At 42.1% G+C, this 20,139-nt stretch overlaps 1 protein-coding gene across 3 annotated transcripts in view; it reads left to right on the top strand.

Moving 5' to 3' along the window:
- SLC24A2 (solute carrier family 24 member 2) overlaps positions 1-20,139 on the top strand; it is a 248,656-nt gene that overhangs the window by 208,816 nt on the left and 19,701 nt on the right. For all 3 annotated transcript variants that reach the window (XM_036855857.1, XM_036855858.1, XM_036855859.1), the window contains one exon: positions 13,869-14,009. In XM_036855857.1, the coding sequence (XP_036711752.1) occupies positions 13,869-14,009 (141 nt within the window). The remainder of the gene's footprint in view (positions 1-13,868; positions 14,010-20,139) is intronic.

Here is a 20,139-nt window from a genome sequence, read left to right on the forward strand (position 1 = left end):
TTAAAGTTATAGCTATGATTTTAAAGCTCCATAGAAAGACTTCATAACAAACATTGGTCCAAAACATTAACTCTGATAATATTTCCAAGATTATCCAAGCAGATGGGACCTAGAATCCATATGATGTCTTTCTTCCTAAAATATTACCTTTAGTTAGTAAACATTTACTTTCTTAGCAGTAATAAGTTTTAATAGAGGCCTTTCGAACCTCAAATCTTCCTGTTATTCAAAGAGCAAGTATCTCTTCTACATGATTAAGGTGGAATAGCCAGATCCACCATTCTGAAAGTTTAAAAACAGCTAAGGACTGAATTTCCCACTATTGATGAGATTATTCAATCTCTTGGAACATTGGTGAAGCATAATAAGAGGATCTGGCACTCAAGAAATGGAGGAAAGTAGAAAATAGTGGAAACTGGGGCTGGATCTCTGTGTCTGACACAGCCAGAGCACAAGGGCAGTACTGGGGAGAGAGGGCAAGGCCTTTCTCTTGTGAAAGAAAAAGAATATCCAAAGATTCTTCATCAGACTGGAGTTTGCAAGGTCCAAGCCAAGAAACTTATTAGTATCTGAGAAGAGCTAATACAAACTATAGAAAAAAGCAAAAATTACAGTGTTTTACCTACCAAGCCTTAGTGCATGGGTTCCGTTTCTGGAGGAGATAACATTTTTTCCTTTCAATCTATACATATATTTTTTAACGAAAAGTTGAGATCTAGTTCCTATATCTGATGACCTGTACAATATTTACCAACTGCTTAAGATGCACTCAGAGGCCTTTTGACCACACTTGAAAATGAAATAGATAGATCTGGCTCTTGGGTTTCTGCCTAAATTTGAATACTGACAGAGAATTATAACTTCACTTAGAATCTTACTGTTAATAACACCATTTGTCATTGTGCTTTCTGAAGTAGTTTGAAGAAAGTCTATTAATTATTCACATAAGATACATTAAGAGCTGACTATTAATAAAAAGGAAAAAACTCCATTGACACCCTGAAAAAAATACCAACATTAATATTACTGTTCCTATGAGTAACTGTAATCCAGTTGATGATTAAACGATAAGAATGACTTTTGAATTGTTTCTTAGATTCTTCAGTAGCTTTTATGTTGACAGATCTTTTATGATTTGTATCAGCAGAATTTACGAAGCCCATGAAAACTATACAAAAACCAGTTTAAAATAGCACTACAGAAAGAAATCCATCTTGTCCGTAGGTTGCACCTCAGAATTATTTGGGCAAAATGCAAAGTGAAGGAAAGTAATTGCATTTCACCAGACTCTCCAAAAGCCATTTTACATTAATATAAAATGGTTTCTTGGCTTCTTGGAAAACTTAGGTCCAGACAACTTCATCACTCACAGCAAAATATTTTGAAATCTTGGTTTCAATTCAAAGTCATGGAGAAGCAGATGAAGTTTTTTCAGGTTGCCACTGCTGAGTGAAACCTTATCATTTTGTATTTAATATGCTAAGTTCTTGATGCTAGATTTTTTTCCATCTATATGTAAAACAAACCATAAGATGGTATTTTAAGGGGGGGGGGAATTATTTCCTACTGCTAGACAGGCAGAGATTAATCACTTCTTAAAAAATCTGTATGCTACATGAATGTTAACTCTGTTGGTTCAGGATGTCCACACAGAAGGCAATACAGATGTCTCAGATGGTGCTGCCTTCCAAAAAGAGATGCTTTTTGACTGACCTCTTCTTGACTTATCTCTTGGAAAGAGATAAGTGATAGAAACAGAGATAAAAACGGAGTCGAGAGATGAAGGATATTGGTAAATAATGCAAGGGCAAAGACATTGAGAAACTCAGAGAGCAAAAATAAAGAGATTTCTCAAAGACTCGGTAAAGAATGAGTGAAAGGGTGATTTAAAAATAAATTATAGCAAGTGAACACTTTATTTTCAAAGCCAAAAAAAAAAGATTCAAATATAAGATATTTTTAAAAGATAAATATCCATATGGACAGTGTGTATAAGTCCACTCGGGCTGCCATAACAAAAAAATCACAGACCGGGTAGTTTAAACAGCAGAAATTTATTTTCTTACAGTCCTGGAAGCTGGAAGTCTAAGATCAAGGTTTCGGCCAATTCAGTTTCAGGCAAGGGCTCTCCTTCTGGCTTGCCATTGGTTGTCTTCTCTCTCTGTCCTCACAGAGCCTTTCCTACACAAAAGGGTGTGGGTGGAGAGAGAAAAGAGCAGGGGAGAGCTCTCTGATGTCTGTTCTCACAAGGACACTAATCCTATCAGACCAGGGGCTTACTCTTATGACGTCATTTAACCTTAATTACTTCCTTAGAAACCCCATCTCCAAATACACCCACACTGAGGGTTAGGGCTTCAGCATATGAATTTTGTAGGGACACAAACACTCTGTCCATAATAGTCAGTAAGGATTCACCTTAGAGTTGAGTAACTGAATTTTTCCAAACACAACTCTGGTCTTCCATCATTGTGTTTAACAGTTTTTCTTCCTGGCTCTCCTGTTTTTATTCCCTTTTCAAAGAGGAAAGGCAAATGGCAAATGAAGTTGTCCCTAGAGCCCTTAGCTGACCCATCCCAGAACTCTGAGTTTGCACTCAAAATGACTCATACACACCTTGTTTGGCAAGTCCTGAACGATAGCTCTGGGGTCCCAAAAATTCATTTTCCCGTGTGTCACTCAGACGTTTTGAGTATAGGTCTTTGGGTCTGTAAGACAAAATGACCCACAACCTAGTAATGAGATTTTTATGGATCGATATTTTGAATTTCAAGCACAACGTTCTAGCTCTGTAACAGACAAAATGAAGGCTACTGGTATGTTGACCCCACTAATTGGCCAACCACTTTAGGAAAAAAAATGGAGATGAGATGAAAACCACTTACTGTCCCTGAGCCAGCTGATATTTATGGTGGGAGTTTATAATAAATGTCTACTGCTCAAGCCACCCAGTCTATGGTGTTTTGTTATGGCAGCACAAGCAGACTAATATGCTGACCATATGGATATTTATCTTTTTTAAAACTCTCCTTTTTGAATAGATTTCCTTTGTAGTAAAGCGCTCCATGGAATGTTTTTTGGAAGGCACCTTCTACTTGCCAAACAGATGTTGATTTCAGAGACTTTCACTGTGTTAAAGTGTGACTGTGCATTTTTGAGAGCTCCAACTCTAGTGTTGTTTTTAGCTCTGCTCAAAAGACAGAATCAAGGTGTCACAATATTATGAGTCTGCTTGGAAGCTTTGTTTCAGATAGAAAGTCTACTTACAGCCCATCTACTGAAATAAAAGAGCATTTTCTCCTTAGGGCTATGGAATTTTCCCTTTCATCTTATTTACAAAGGCCTTCTGTTTATTCCTCTTACCAAAGAGGAAAGTAAATTAGATTGTTGACATCACGGTAGCCAATGAATGCTCAGTAAATGTTGGATGAATGGATAGATGGGGAACACAATTATTGCAGTTTCCACTTTCACATGAAAAAAATTAAATTATAGAATTTTATTGCTTGGAAGTATCGTAAGTCACCTAGTCAAACTTCTCTCTCCTGGATGTCTTTGAAGAAATTCTTCTCCTAACCATTTGTTAAAAATAATAATAATAACTAATGTTTATTGACTGTTTACTCTGTGCCAAGCGCAGTTCTAGGTGCTTTTCCTGGACTATCTCAGTTAATTCTGTAACAGCAGTCACATTGTAAAAGAACATTCTGGAGCAGAAGTAGGTCTTCTTCGTCTTTTAGTCCCTTCTCCAGCAATCCCTTCATTAGGTGAGGCACTTTCAAGATTTCTTCTCTCTCTAGGAGCCTCCCACGTATGCTTTGTACGGGTGCACACACCTTCTCGTCAGTTCCCAAGGAAACCTAATTGGAAAAGTAAAACATGCCACCTTTGTCAAAGTGTATTTTTAATGCTTCAATAATGAAAGAGGACAAAGGCAGGAGGAGAAGCAGATGGTCCCTGTTCCAAGACGATGCTGTTCTTTTGTGCATATTCTTCCCCTGAGGTTCCACTGGCCTTTGAACACGGAATGCTGGAGTCTGGAAATAACCCGCCTCCTATTTCATTTCTTGCTAGAGTTAGCCTCGGGAAAGTTTATGATTGTAAAGGGCTTAATCCATCTCCGCCAATGTCCCCTAGATACTCATTTTAGAAGAAGCCAGTACAGGATTATCCACAGTTATGGGAATCAGGGGTGACATCAAGCAATGAAATGCACATAAAATCTCGAGCCCTCATTATGGTGTACTTGATTGTCACCTCCTCCTACTTCAGACCTGGGCTAAATTTCTGCACTTTTTTCTTGGCTAGAGATGCTAAAGAACAAGTCTTTCTTTTTCACCTGTATTTGAAGTCCTGACATTCTTTGCTATCTTATCAGTACCCACATTTCATTTTTAAATTTGTACCTGGCTCCTTGGAGATATCACCCAAGGAGATAGAGGAGGGAAGAGAGAATCACAATGGCTCCTCCTCCCCACCCACGCCCAGATCTGCCCTTCATTTCCCCTTCAAAGCTGCCCTGGATGGTATAACAAAAATACCATAGACGACGTGGCTTATTAACAGAAACTTATTTCTCATAATTTTGGAGGCTGGGAAGTCCAAGATCAATTGTCTGGTGACAGCCTTTTTCCTGGTTCACAGACGGACATTTAGTCACTGTGTCCTCATATGGCAGAAGGGGCAAGCTAGCTTCCCAGTTATATATAAGGACACTAATCCCAATCATGAGGACTCTGCCACCCTGACCTAATCACCTCCCAAAGACCCCACCTCTTAATACCATCACCTTGGGGGTTAGGATTTCATCATATGAATTTTGGAGAGACACAGATATGCCATCCATAGCAGACTCAAGAAAAGGAAAAGAGTGCGTCCAAGAATCAAATGTTTCTGATCAGCTTTTGCAAGAACATGGGGCAGCCAAACCACCAGAAATTAGTTCTAGACTCAAGAAAATCAACCAAAATTATGTCAGTTACATTCTTAGTGCTTGCCATAGCTAGCATTTTTTGTTTTAGTAGATTTGATTTATTACAAAAAGCTGGGAAACCTAGTGTAATTGGACATACAGCACATTCATACCTACTTTTTAGGAGTGAGCAGGGGAGGCCATGTGGTATTTTGGAAGAGCCTTGGGTTGGGAATGAGATGAGCCTGGCACTGCGACCTTCCTTCAGCATATCACTTCATCTTAGGGTCCTCAATTGGGGGGGGGCGCTCAATGACCCAGGCCCCTCCAGCTCTGAAATTCTGCGGCCCTGAAGTTCCTACACTAGATGATTGCAGAGGTCTATATGATTGCAGCTTGTCTTTCATGATCATTCAGTGTCCAAATGATAAAATGAATGACAAGTTCTTGGACAGGAAGGTGGTCCCACATTAAAACATTGCAGGGGACAAAGAAGCTCTGCTTCACAATGACAAGGTTTTTAAGGACTTTGGGGGCCTAAAAGGGGGTGAGGTGCACCCCAGGTCCAGATGCCTTACAGGTGACACGTATGTGTTCTTTCGCTATTCCAGCATTTCCGTTGATTTGCTTGGGGTCACATAGCTAGTTAGTGGCAGAGATGAGATTAATGGCAGAAAGGAAGAAGATAACATGTGCTGATCCCCTGGTCTCTCCCAGGTACTGTGCATCCTGCGACTGCCTGAGAGTTACTATCCGCAGTCTACAGATGAACACCTCCCACGTAGCCTACATATTTCACGTGTTTTATTAGTGGCTTTTGTTGAGGGTGACAGTTTCAGTATTCTTGATGCACCCACCCAGCCTCATATCTCAGGCTCGGCGAATGTTTTTATGGATGTCTCTTCCCACTCCCAGCCCCTCGGGGTCTTGTTGGGGATTCGTAGCCCACACCGCACTCCATGAGCTTTGTCCCATTTGATCATTCGTGTGGGCATCTGTGTGACTGAACAATGTGGAGGTAAAACTGATTCTTTTTTTCTACAGATATAAATCGTAGAAACAGCAACAACAACAAATATACTAGGAACCATTCTTTTTAAGTAGAAGTCCAAATCACTTGAAATCTTCACCTTCCCCCAGTTTGACCCTGGCCCAGTATTTTAGCGTAAATGAATTATATTTTTACAGAGATACCTAAGTACTGGCATTGCATTTTATCCAGCATCATGCCACACTGAAGGGACTGTCCAGTGGGAAGAGGTGGCATTCCTGAGTGCTGAACTGAGTGGTCCTTTTGAGGGGGTTAAAGAAGAATCAAACCCCACCGAGTTGAGAGCTAGGCAGGTGCAAGCGATCCTCTGAGCTTGCTCCTTGTGAACTGGAGATGAGATGTGATTACCAATCAGCAAAACTGAACTCAAAGTTGGCCTATTTTCAGATGCCTCCTGGGTGTTCATTTTAATTCTCTGACAGCAGAGTTTGCATTAAAGTGGGCTCACCTTCACGCAGGAATCTTGCACAGTGCCCTTCACAGACAAGAATAAGAAATTGAGTTGCCTCCAAGAAATATTTTTCTGGCTGGAGAGGCAACTTCTGGACTGATAAATCCAACTCAAGCCCCTCCACTCGAAACCTGACACTTATTCTGGGGCAAACCATCCAGACGAGGCACAAGTGGAAATAGTATAAGACGCACGTGCAAAGAAGCTGAACCAATTCTCGTGATGCTAGGTCACAAATGGGCAGGCTGCCGCCACTCCTCCCATTCACTAGATAAAGGAAAATAAAAATGAGTTGATTGCTCCAGAGACCTCCCAATAGGTGCTAACTGCCCCCTGGAACTGTTCTCTTCTATCTGTAGGTGTTCTGATAGCCAGACCTCCAGATTCCAACCTTCGGTATTGATAATGAATCCAAGAAGGTAGTTGTCCATTTGTCATGCGTTGTCACGTACAGTAACATCTTACCCTCTCTCTCTCTCGGTCTCCTCCCCTCCCCTCCCCCTCCTCTCCTCTCCCCTCCCCCTCCTCTCCCCTCCCCCTCCCCTCCCTCTCCCCTCCCCCTCCCCCTCTCCCTCTCCCCCTCCCCCTCCCTCTCCCCCTCCCTCTCCCCCTCTCCCTCTCCCCCCTCCCTCTTTCCTCTCCCTCTTCCCTCTCCCTCTCCCCCCCCCCCCCCTCCCCCTCCCCCTCCCCCTCTCCCTCTCCCTCCCCCTCCCCCTCCCCTCCCTCCCTCTCCCTCTCCCCTCCCCCTCCCCCTCTCCCTCCCTCCCTCCCTTCCTCCCTCCCTCTCTCTCTCTCTCTCTCTCTCTCTCTCTCATAAAGTTATCCCCAAAATTCTGTTGGACCACTGCAGACTTTTATTTTTAGGTCTGCCCCACCTTCACAAAGATTCGAGGCTGCTTGCAAAAATACATCTGATGTAAAAGGATAAAATGACTAGTTTGAGAAAATTCAGCAAAGGATGGAAAGGAAAGGAAGAGAGTAAGACTAGAGTAAGGTGAGTGCAGATTCCAGTGCTATGATTGCTGGACAGGGTTACAACTTTGGCTCTGAACTCCCCAGTGCCAAGAAATAAAGAATATCATTCCCCTGATGCACGGATTTCTCAGTTTCTCAGAGGAAGCATGACTTTTCCCAGTGCTGAGATGTGAAAGATTTTTCTCCCTTGATTCCTCATAAAGAGGACACTGGATCAGCCAGGATAAGGTTCTACTGTGAGCAACCAAAACCCCAAAATCACAGCAGCTTAAGTAAGATAGAATTTTATGTCTCTCCCAAGTCTTTTTTTTTTTTTTAACATCTTTATTGGAGTATAATTGCTTTACAATATTGTGTTAGTTTCTGCTTTATAACAAAGTGAATCAGTTATACATATACTTATGTTCCCATATCTCTTCCCTGTTGCATCTCCCTCCCTCCCACCCTCCCTATCCCACCTCTCTAGGTGGTCACAAAGCACTGAGCTGATCTCCCTGTGCTATGCGGTTGCTTCCCACTAGCTATCTATTTTACGTTTGGTAGTGTATATATGTCCATGCCACTCTCTCACTTTGTCACAGCTTACCCTTCCCCCTCCCCATATTCTCAGGTCCATTCTCTAGTAGGTCTGTGTCTTTATTCCCATCTTGCCACTAGGTTCTTCATGACTTTTTTTTTTCCTTAGATTCCATGTATATGCGTTAGCATACTGTATTTGTTTTTCTCTTTCTGACTTACTTCACTCTGTATGACAGACTCTAACTCCATCCACCTCACTACAAATAACTCAATTTCGTTCCTTTTTATGGCTGAGTAATATTCCATTGTATATATGTGCCACATCTTCTTTCTCCATTCATCCGATGATTCTCCCAAGTCTTTATAGGCAGCCCGGAGCTAGAATGGCTCTTGATGGGTGTCAGAGGTCAGATCCTTTTATACTATTTCTCCACCTCATGGTCTAAGATGGCTCTTCAAGCTCTGGCCAAAATGTCCCCATTCCTGGCAGTCAGAAGGAGGAAGGAGTGAGGAAGGATACACCTCCACCCTTTAAAGATACATCCCAGAAGTTGCAGAGAATACTTCCCATTCCATCTCATTGGCCAGAACTTCATCCCATGACCACACCTGGTTACAAGGAAGGCTAGAAATAGTCTTTATTCCAGACCCAGGTAAAAGTAGGCCTTCTATCACTAAAGCACAAGGGCAGTATATTAGGTTGCTAGGGCTGCTATAACAAAATACCATAGGCTGGGTGGCTTAAACCACAGAAGTTTATTTCCTCACAGTTCCAGAGGCTGGATATCCAAGATCCAGGTGTCTACAGGTTGTTTTCCTCTGAGGCCCCTCTCCTTGCAGATGGCTGCCTTCTTGCTGTGTCCTCCCACAGCCTTTCCTCCATGCATGCACATGCACAGGACTCTCCATGAGTCCTAATATCCTATTCTTATGAGGACACCAGTCGTATTGGGTCAAGACCCACCCTAATGGCCTCATTTTAACTTAATCACCTCTTTAAGGACCCTATCTCCAGTCACAGCTAAGGTCCTGGGGGTTGGGTCTTCAAAATATGAGTTTGGGGAGACACAATTCAATCCATAACAGGCAGAATAGATACTAGAGAACAAGCAGAAGCTGTTGCCAGCATCCCCGTAACTAGATAAAGAATAAATTCTTTGGAGCCATTTGTTCTGTCTCCCCTTTGAAATTCAGGTCTCCTTCAAATCAAGAGTCCCAGAACTTAGTGCAATGCTTTCTACCTAGAAAGCACTCAGTGAATACTTGCAGGTGGTCATGGTCACCACCCAAGGAATCCCAGCTCGAGCAGAGAAGGGCAGCCAGGGTTCCTGATTCTCCACCACCTGCTCTCCTCACCAGGCTGCACTGACTCCTTCAAGATCAGACAACCAGAATGTGGAAACTTAGAGTCGTATGTCTTAGGCTCACATTTTCCATGTCAGAGATTACAAGGCCCTAAAGCAGTCATTGGTGCCCTGGTTTTACACAATTCTAGGGATTCTATGGAGACCCCAGTAGATCTCAAACTACCTTAAACTATCACGAGACATTTGAATTTTTTCAGGATCGTTTTGCCTTGTTTTTTTTCTATAGACATGCTGCAGAAGCTTTAGGAGGTTAAGGATGGATTGTTGCAAGGTCAAAGCCAGGATGCCACAACTCCAGGAAAAGCTGGAAAATCAGTGCCAAGCCTCTCCCGGGGCTGAGACAAATGAGCATGCCAACAGCCCCAGCTTAGGCAAAGGCAAATCGAGCCCCCAGACTTGGAACAGAATTTTTTTCCTCTAAGTAGCTTGCAAGCTGTTGCCCACTGAATCAGAGTGAGATTGCACTTGGCAAAAAGACAAAGAGAATTTCCCCTAAAATATGCTGACAACCTTGCTCCCCAGGCACCTCTAGAATCCTCCACAGGGTTCTGGGCTCCTGTACTTCTCTATAGCAAGATTCGTCCCCAAGAGGCCATGAAGTCCCCACGGAGAGCAGTGTTTGTACAGCCTGAGACCCAGTCTCTTCTCCTCGTCCATTTCTGCCCTAGCAACAGCAACCTCAAATGCAGCTTTTGGAAGCCGTACAATATAGCTAATTGTTTGCGTTGGACCAGTAGTATGTTTAGAGCTTATGCATCTAAACAGACAATTACTTTCTGCTATTTTCTAGGGGCACTGCCTGCCTGGTGACTTGGGCAGATGGAGAAAGGAGCTAATCCGTAGGTTATAAGCAGAAGGGTTACTGATGAAATGTCACCATCTGTTGGTGTCATTAAAATGATATGAGTCATAAAGAGTTGCTTTTGTTTTTTCTCTGAAAAAGGTTAGCTTAGAGTTTAGAGAGAAGTTGCTCCATTGCAGATGGCAGTGGGGGACCTGACTGGGGGGAGTGTCAACTCTGGAAGGGGGAGGAGCCTTGATGAACTCATCAGATCAGCTTGATGGGTCTTCAAGAAAGTGCTGGCATCCTCTCTCTGAAAAAAACCACCTACCTTGCATGAGACAGGGTACTTATTAGGCATAATGCAAATTCTCAACTCTCCCATGGTCCTCCCTATTCCTGAGGCATCTACCAGGTGGGGAGGGGAAAGTCATTCATTTGGATTAAACAAGAAAGATCATATCTGGGAGGGAACAGTTAAAATGCACCTGTCTCCTAATCTTCACTGGTCTCATGACACAGAGATTATTCATGTAGTCAACTGACAGCTTGGGAGGCTGGTGAGCCCAACAGGGAGTGATACTCTCTACATCCGCTACATCTTCTGGGAGGAGGTTGAGGTGGCTCAGAAGAGGAACCAGGGACAGCACGCCCAAGCTTCTGTCAGGGACGGGAGCCCTCGGGATAAGTAAAGGAAGCAGTGGATGAACCCTCATGAACTACATACGAAAGGAGACAGCTTTTGGTTTTGTTGACTTTCTCTGTTGACTTCCTGTTTTCACTTTCATTGATTTATTTATTTTTCCTCACAAACATATTTTTTTTATTTTTTTTATACAGCAGGTTCTTATTAGTTATCTATTTGATACATAGTAGTGTATATATGTCTATCCCAATCTCCCAGTTCATCCCACCACAGCCCCACCCCCACTTTCCTCCCTTGGTGTCCATACATTTGTCCTCTACATCTGTGTCTCTATTTCTGCCCTGCAAACCAGTTCATCTGTACCATTTTTCTAGATTCCACATATATGCGTTAATATACGATATTTGTTTTTCTCTTTCTGACTTGCTTCATTCTGTATGACAGTCTCTAGGTCCATCCACATCTCTACAAATGACCCCATTTCATTCCCTTTTATGGCTGAGTAATATTCCATTGTATATATGTACCACATCTTCTTTATCCATTTGTCTGTCGATGAGCATTTAGGTTGCTTCCATGAGCTGGCTATTGTAAATAGTGCTGCAGTGAACATTGGGGTGCATGTGTCTTTTTGAATTATGGTTTTCTCTGGGTATATGCCCAGTAGTTAGGATTGCTGGGTCATATGGTAATTCAATTTTTAGTTTTTTAAGGAACCTCCATACTGTTCTCCATAGTGGCTGTATCAATTTACATTCCCACCAACAGTGCAAGAGGGTTCCCTTGTCTCCACACCCTCTGCAGCATTTGCTGTTTGTAGATTTTCTGATGATACCCATTCTAACCGGTGTGAGGTGATACCTCATTGTAGTTTTGATTTGCATTTCTCTAATAACTAGTGATGTTGAGCAGCTTTTCATGTGCCTCTTGGCCATCTGTATGTCTTCTTTGGTGAAATGTCTATTTAGGTCTTCTGCCCATTTTTTGATTGGGTTGTTTGTTTTTTTAATATTGAGCTGCATGAGCTGTTTATATATTTTGGAGATTAATCCTTTGTCCGTTGATTAATTTGCAAATATTTTCTCCCGTTCTGAGGGTTGTCTTTTCGTATTGTTTATAGTTTCCTTTGCTGTGCAAAAAATTGTAAGTTTCATTAGGTCCCATTTGTTTATTTTTGTTTTTATTTCCATTACTCTAGGAGGTGGGTCAAAAAAGATCTTGCTGTGATTTATGTCAAAGAGTGTTCTTCCTCTGTTTTCCTCTAAGAGTTTTATACCGTCCAGTCTTACATTTAGGTCTCTAATCCATTTTGAGTTTATTTTTGTATATGGTGTTAGGGAGTGTTCTAATTTCATTCTTTTACATGTAGCTGACCAGTTTTCCCAGCACCCCGTATTGAAGAGACTGTCTTTTCTCCATTGTATATCCTTGCCTCCTTTGTCATAGATTAGTTGAACTTTCATTGATTTCTACCCTAATTTTTATTATTTCTTTTCTTCTGCTTACTTTGGATTTAATTTGCTCTTCTTTTTCTAGTTTCCTAAGGTGGAAATGTAGATTACTGATTTTAGATCTTCCTTCTTTCCCAGCATATTGCATAGCAAAGAGATGGGGAGCATAAGAAGTATATTTAATGAGGATCCAGACAACCCAAATAAACCGCGCTGACTTCCTAATTCTGCCTTATTACCTAATCCTCTTATTTCCCTTGTTTAAAATTCGTTCACCCAAAAAAAAAAAAAAAAATTCGTTCACCCACTGCCAAGGACATACATGCAAAGAGAAAGAACCTTTTTCAGCATGGCTTAAGACTAGCTTTTTTTAATTATTATTTTTTAAATTTTAACTTCTGGACAGAAAGTGGGGGTGATTGTGTAAACCACTACAAATCCTTTTGGCAGTACTAGGGTGTAAACTACAAATAATAAACATAACACTGCAGCAAGTCGGGCCTCACACCCAGCCCTGCCTCTAGTCTTGTCCTTTTCCTCTAAGACAACTTGCCCGAGCCTGGCCCACTTAGCACCTCCCTAGGGAGAGAAGTGCTGGGGGGATTCAGTGCTGCCTGAAATAGTACAGGATGCTGGAAGCAAGAGCCATGGGTGGGGGGCAGGGGGGAGGGCAGGAGCTGTATGAAGCCTGTGTGGGTTATTTATATGGTCTCAAAAGGAAGCATCCGTGGAAATGTTCCTATTGATATTTTTAGATCTGACGCTTGGTCCTGCTGCCGCACTTTCATTTTTAAACAAGCAGAGAAGGGAGTGATTGATGCGGTCTGCAGTGCTGTTTCGGAGGCTTGGAGGGCCCGTCTGACAGGCTAATGGTCATCCTGCCAGGCCCTGATCCACCTTCTGTCCCTTCTAGCTCTGGGACCTCAGAAGCTGCTGACCTCAGCGGGCAGCGAATAATACGCTGGCCTCTTGCTGCCAAGTCAGAAACTCTGAAGTTTAGCCCCTGGCTCTGCAGCCCTGTGTGCTCGACACCCACAGGTTTAGCGTCCTCTGCTTCCACACTCTGTTTCTCTGTGAATGCATATATATGTTTGCATAATAAGCCTTTGGCCGGATATAAAATGGTTTAGAATTTAATGAGGTGATTAAGCAGGTTAGAAACTCACAACCACACAATAATCCATGAACTTAACTATTCCAGGGCCACTGAAGGGAGTTGAGCATTGTTACTGACTGATTTCTGTGGTTACTTTCATTTGCCCACTCCAAATCTGTGTTCTAAAAAAACGATTTTTAATTATTTTAATTTTAAAAAAATGTATTCCCAAGGATTCTGAATCCTGTGGCTTTCTCCTCAAGAAGAGAGGAGAAGAAGGTTGGCATTGGGGTCTTTTGCTCTGCAGATGTGGTTTCTCCTAAGTTCAGAGTCCACTCCAGTTGAATGATCAATTCAGGAAAGAGAGAAGCTGGAGAGCGTTCAGGGAAAGGAAAGAAAGTTCTTAAATTCTCATGGCTGAGCTATGTATTGTTTGTTCCTGGGATTCAGACTATGACAGGTGGGGTTCTCTTACAAACCTAAAAATTACATGGATGAAGCAGCCAAGATGACCCAAGAAAACTCCTAATGAGATCCAGAACTTCTCTCCTTGCTCTGTGGCCTGCGGATGTTATTGTCTTTTTTGTTCATTTTCTCTCTCTCTCTCTTTCTACAACAGACCACAGAGACGGGTGAAGATGAGGAGGACCAGCCTCTCAGCCTGTCCTGGCCTTCCGATACCCGCAAACAAGTCACATTCCTAATTGTTTTCCCCATAGTGTTTCCTCTCTGGATTACCTTACCTGATGTTCGCAAACCTGTGAGTAAAGCTTTTTTTTTTTTTTTTTTTGAAATGAATTTCTTGTAAAAAGCACAGCATATAGCAGTATGCATAGCATGCTTCTACTTGTCTTAAAAGGAAAAGGGGGTGACGTATACACATGTATATGCATATATATATGTGTGCCTGAAATTTCTCTGGACAAATACGCAATAATAGTGATTTTTCTGGCTATTGAATCTACGTAATGAACTCCCCCAAAACTTAGTGGTATGAAATGACAACCATTTTATTCTGCTCGTGGGTCCTGTGGATCCGTAAGTCAAATGGACACATCGGGGATGGCTGGTCTCTGCTCCACAATGTCTGGGGCCTCAGCTGGGAAGACTCAAGTGGCTGGGGGCTGGAAGCATCTGGAGATTTCCTGGCTCACGTTTCTGGCACCTGCGCAGAGATGATTCAAAGTCTGGGCTCAGCTGGGATTGTCTACTGGAGAGCCTAACGTGGCCTCTCTATGTGACTAGGGTTTTCTCACAGTATGGTGGCATCAGGACAGTCGGATGTCTTACATAAGAGATCAGGACTCCAAGAGTGAGTGTTCTAGCAACACAAGGAGAAGCTACATTGTCTCTGATGGCCTAGTCTCAGCAGTCACAGAGTCACCTCCACTGAACCCTACTACTCAAAGCAGTCATAAGTCTGTCTTGATTAAAGGGGAAGAGATAAGAAGTCTCCCTAGAATATGTCAGTGTCCTATAGCATATGACACCCTTGATGGCAGCAGTTTCAGAGCACTTGTGACCATGTTTTAAAACCACTACAGTGATTGTCTCTGCAAAGGGGAACTGAAGGTCTGAGGCAGAAGGGTGACTCACATTTTGTTGAATATTTGTGTACATGAATTATTCATTCGATTCAAAAAATAATTTACAGAAATGCATTCGTCTGGTGTAAATGCCTGTATGTCTGATCTGCTCCCACCAGTATTATTATCATTACCATAATCAATATTATTATCTGCCGCTATTATGTACTGGATGCTGTGAACACAATACCATCTTATAATCAGCAAAGTACAATCTGAATGTAGATCAAATCAAAAGAACATCCTTTCCCAGTAGTGTCAAACTGGGTTCCTGGGCCACTGCCCCAAAGGGTGAAAGAACTAATGAGAGATAAGGAGAAACAGCTCTACTTTTTATTATGGCCCTACACACACGTACTCATTCAACAAAAGTGTGTACCTACTATGCATCATGCTCTATCCTTGGTATACTTCATAAATTCTATTGTAAATCTCAGAAAACATCTAGTATGGGCATATACATATATATATGCCTGCACTATATATATAAAATTATATATATATATATATATATATATATACATATAATTGGCATAAGTAGAAAGAAGCTTAGGCAAAAAGAGTTAACTAGCTCAAGCCTGGTCACTTCCTAGGGCATAGAGCTGAGATTCAGACCCAGGCCCGTGTGATCACACAGCTTGGGCTCTTCCTCGTATTTCTTGACGCCAGAAGGTAGAAATCTGAAAACATCATTTCTAAAAGCATTTGGAATAGAATACTGTGGTAACATCCAGCGTAATCTAGCATCCTTCTTCAAGAGCCCTGTGATGATCTCACCTTCCTCTCTTGAAAAAGACTGGAGAAAAATCCTGTCTCGTTACCCTGACCTAGAAATAATCCAACCTGATAGAGAGCCTTGTCTTGTCAAGTACAGGCCAGGAATGACCCCTCATTTAAGGACTCCTGACATTAGACGATTCCTAGGAAAGGGTGAATGTAGCAGGTGTGGCTCACTTAAAGTGCTATCTAGGTTTCTTTGTTCAAGATGCTGTTACAGAGCATCTGCTGTATGCAAAGGCCTGGCTTCCTGGAAACCTGCAGCCAAATAGCTGGAATGGGTTCAGTTTCTTCTTGGCTCTCATCACGTTGACATTTCTGAGATGTGTGTGCTCACGTGCGCTCACTCACTCATTCTGTCTGTCTCTCTCTCTTTCTGTCGCCATTGCTCTGCTGTTCAGCCCGATGCTTTTGCTTAGCTCAGGGAGGAAAATGAGGGAGACAGACAGGGTTTTCTAAATCCCCACAGCAGGCCTAGAGTGATCATGGCCCAGAGTAGAGGGGCCTGGTTCACTGATAAGACTGACTGATGTTATAAAATAGACAACTAACAAGGACCTGCTGTATAGCACAGGGAACTATACTCAATATCTTGTAATAACCTATAAGGGAAGAGAATCTGAAGAAGAATATATATAATATATATTGGGTTGGCCAAAAAGTTCGTTCGGTTAGTGAATACATTGTTCAATAAAATTCTTGGTGAAAATGAAAAATGTGTCTTTTATTTTCACTTAAAGCCGAACGAACTTTTTGGCTAACCCAGTATATAACTGAATTGCTGTACTGTACACCTGAGACTAACACAATATTATAAATCAACTACACCTCAATTTTAAAATTTTAATAATAATTTAAAAAATAAATTTTTAACAAGTGGGTGATTGATGTCAGCACACAACTGCTGAAGCCATCAGGAAGATGTGCAGGAATGGCCTATGACTCAAGGCCCTAGAATCTCAGGGTTGCATGGGACTCTTAGAGCAAACCCTGGCAAAGTGCTCGTCCCCTCCGTGATCTGAGCTGATAGGTCAAGGGAACTGTTAGGGAAGATCAGAGTTCTCAACCTGTAACTCCTGGCCAGCAAACAGGATTCCACCATGGCTATAGTTACCTGGATCGAAACAGAGGCTGATGCTCTTATCCTGAAGGGTGCAAAGCAAGCAAGTACAGCTGAACACGATGCTCCCCCTGTAGTACTGCTGACTGGTCATTCGCTGAGCAGCAGCCCGTGGGAGCCAGCCCCTGCAGCGTGCGCTGGGGTAGCCAATGGGGCTTTTGCTCACTGCACCCCCAAGGGCCATCCCTGGATGGACTGGATTTTTTTGTTTTTTCCTGAGTATACCATGTGCTGTTCCAAGCAGAAATGAGACTCCTAGGTAAAACACTGGGTGTTTCTAGATTTCCTCAGCAAATATTTATTGAGCACCTATTATATGCCAGGCATCAGGCTTACGCCCTAAAAGAGATATAGAGACACATCAGTCACAATTCCCATTTTTAAGGTGCTCTAAACTCAGTAGAGGAAACAAATCATGACCACATAGAACTACAGGGCAAGATTGCACAGCTGTACTAGTAAGAGCAGCTAGACTCGAACCCAAGTCTCCTGACTCTGGAGCATTCTCATGCTACCATTTACTATCGTGGCTTTTCCCACACGACTCATGAGCTGTGCAATCATGGGAAAGTCACTTCTCAACTCTGGACCCCGTATTTCCTCCTCTGTGAAATACAGGAGTGGAGGAAGCTCTCTAGATTCCCTGCCAGCGGTGACATTCTGTGATTCAGGAAAGCATAAAGAGATAACTATCAGTACAATATTGCTAATTTAAGGTGACCGTATATCCCCGTTTGCCTGAGATAGTCCCAGTTTACTCTCAAAGCATGCTGGTTTGAGTTATATGGTCATTCTTTGCATACATGAAATGCCGAACGAAAGCATGCCGATTGATACAAAGGCCAGTGAGTGGCTTCTTACTCATGCTCAGCTCAGGAGAGTTTCATTAGGTTTGATCTTGTGTCAGTTAGCTTTTGCTGTGTAACACACCACCCCAAAACTTAGTGGCTTAAAACAACAAGCATTTTTTTTAGCCCATAATTCTGTGAGTTGGCGATTTAGGTGGGGCTCAGCCTGACAGTTCTGCTACTTACTTATACGGCTGAGGGCTGGTTGGTGTAGGCGTATGTCAGCTGGAACACCTTGTCTGTGTTCCACTGGTCTTGTATCCTTAAGCAGGCTAGCCTGGGCTTATTCACATGACAGCCAAGTTCCAAGAGTAGTGAGAATGAAAGCCGCAAAGCCACAAAGATCTAGTTCAGAATCTGCACACTGTCATTTCCACCACATTCTATTAGTCAATGCAAGGCATAAGGCCAGCCCAGATGCAGAGGCTTGGGAAATAGACCTCACCTCTTCACGGGAGGAATTGCAAAGTGATGCGGTCATTTTTGCAGTCTGCCATGGTCCTCATGTCCTGCCACAAGGGCCTCTTGAAAAATTATCCAGGGAGAGGAGAGACAGAAGAGAAAACTATCAATTAATAGACACTTGCTACTCCTCAGAGCCTGGCAGCTCTGCCTCCTGAGTAGTTTGGTTTTTTCTGGGTTTTTTTTTTCTGAGTAGTTTTTGAATTACCCATGGAGATGAACATCCCAAACCTTGACAATAATTACAATGAAAACACGATTTTTTTTACCCATGGAGATGAACATCCCAAACCTTGACAATAATTACAATGAAAACACGATTTTTTTTTTAGTGTATACATCTAGTTTCAGAGTAAATAGTACTCCCACTTGCTTTTATTTACACTTCATTTATAAGCAAATTATATGACAGTGTTTGTTGAATTATGCATACTTCCAGCTCAGATAATTAATGGTGGGCTTCACTTTTATAGTTTTCTTAAATTAATGGCTTTGTTTTAGAAGTACAAGAACTGAAATGCAAACCTTAATGAGGAATATGTCTTTGATGAAAATTGAAAATAATAAAGGAAACAAAGACCCCAAAAGTTTTATTTTCTCATGGCCTAGGATGGATGTTCTTACAAAACAAGAATGCATCTCATGAGATATCAAAATATGACCCATCAGAGCTAGGAAGGTACTGCAGAACCCAGCTAGGTTTTTGCAATTTCTGTCATGCATTGGTTCATTCACCAAGTATTTATTGTGTCTACTATGTACCAAGCACGGTTCTAGCAAGGATGGAGTGATTGAGGCCCTGAGAAGTTGAGTGACTTGTCCAAGCAAAACCAGCTAATAAGAAGCAAAGCCAAGACTCTAGGCCATATCTCTGCAATCACTTTCACCTCCCTGAGTTTCAGTTTTCTCATCTCTTAAAAATCAAAATGAGCTTAATATTGTCTAATAACATCTGCCATTACTATCCAAGCACTTCTTCTGTGCCAGGCAGTTTGCTAGACACTTCATGTGCGTGAAATCCTCAGAACTACTAGACATTGTTATTCCTCCCATTTTACAGAGAAAGAAACTGAGATTTAGAGCGATTAAATAATTTCTCTCAGGGCACATAGCTGGTAATTGATGAGCAAGGATTTCAATACTGGTCATAGTAATCCAGAGACCATACTTTTAATCTTTAACAGGATTGCTTTGGAGAACTCTGTTAAATATGTATGCCCCAGAACCTTGCACAGAGGAGATGCTCAGTGAATGTTTGTTGAATTTAAATAAGTTAGGAGATGGCCAATTTGTGTGACCAGCTAATGTCCAGTAATGTCTTTTAAGCCAAGAAAATATCACTCTGATGTACTAAAAACTTCTAATGAGAACATTAGCTGTCAATTATACAAGTAAACCATTACACTGGAACAAAATAGACACATGTGCCGGCCAACACATGGATACAATTTGCTTTTTGCTAATTGGTATGAGGTCCATCCCAGCAGATGTCAGGATGAACCGCCATTACTAACCATAAATTGACACATCAGACCTTGGCTTCAGGAGCTCTTTTCTTCCTTCCAATGAGACTGGTAACTAAATAAGAGTACAGGTGCTACTGGGCAGTGATAACTGGAATGAGACCACAGAGTCCAAAGAAGGGAAATAGTCCAGAAAAAAATGAAGGAAGGAATTACCTGGGCTGTGAGATTGGAAATGGTAAGGTACTTTGACAGTCGGGGAAACACTTAACCAAACTGTTGATGCATGAAAGGTTGATGCTTCCAAAGCAGGAACAGTATGGGAGGCTGGGTGAGGCAGACAGTTGTACAGCTGGAATGCTAGTCTGTATTTCCCTGATGCTCTTTATTTGCTGACATTCAGAGCATAGGCTAGTATTATGATGAGGATGATCATTATGTGTCCAAAGCCGGGTATATTTTGAGCATCATTGGCCCTGTCTTTCTTTAGGAATGAGTATAACCTAGATTCCTCACATCTAGGAATGCGTGCTATATAGTCAGAGAGACCTAGATTTGAATTTCATGTCTAGTTCAAGATCTGGGTACAGAGTAAGTGCCCAGCCTTTACCTACCCCTGGTTAATGATGAAGAC

The sequence above is a fragment of the Balaenoptera musculus genome, chromosome 6 (assembly GCF_009873245.2).
Source record: "Balaenoptera musculus isolate JJ_BM4_2016_0621 chromosome 6, mBalMus1.pri.v3, whole genome shotgun sequence".
Taxonomy (NCBI): Eukaryota; Metazoa; Chordata; class Mammalia; order Artiodactyla; family Balaenopteridae; genus Balaenoptera; species Balaenoptera musculus.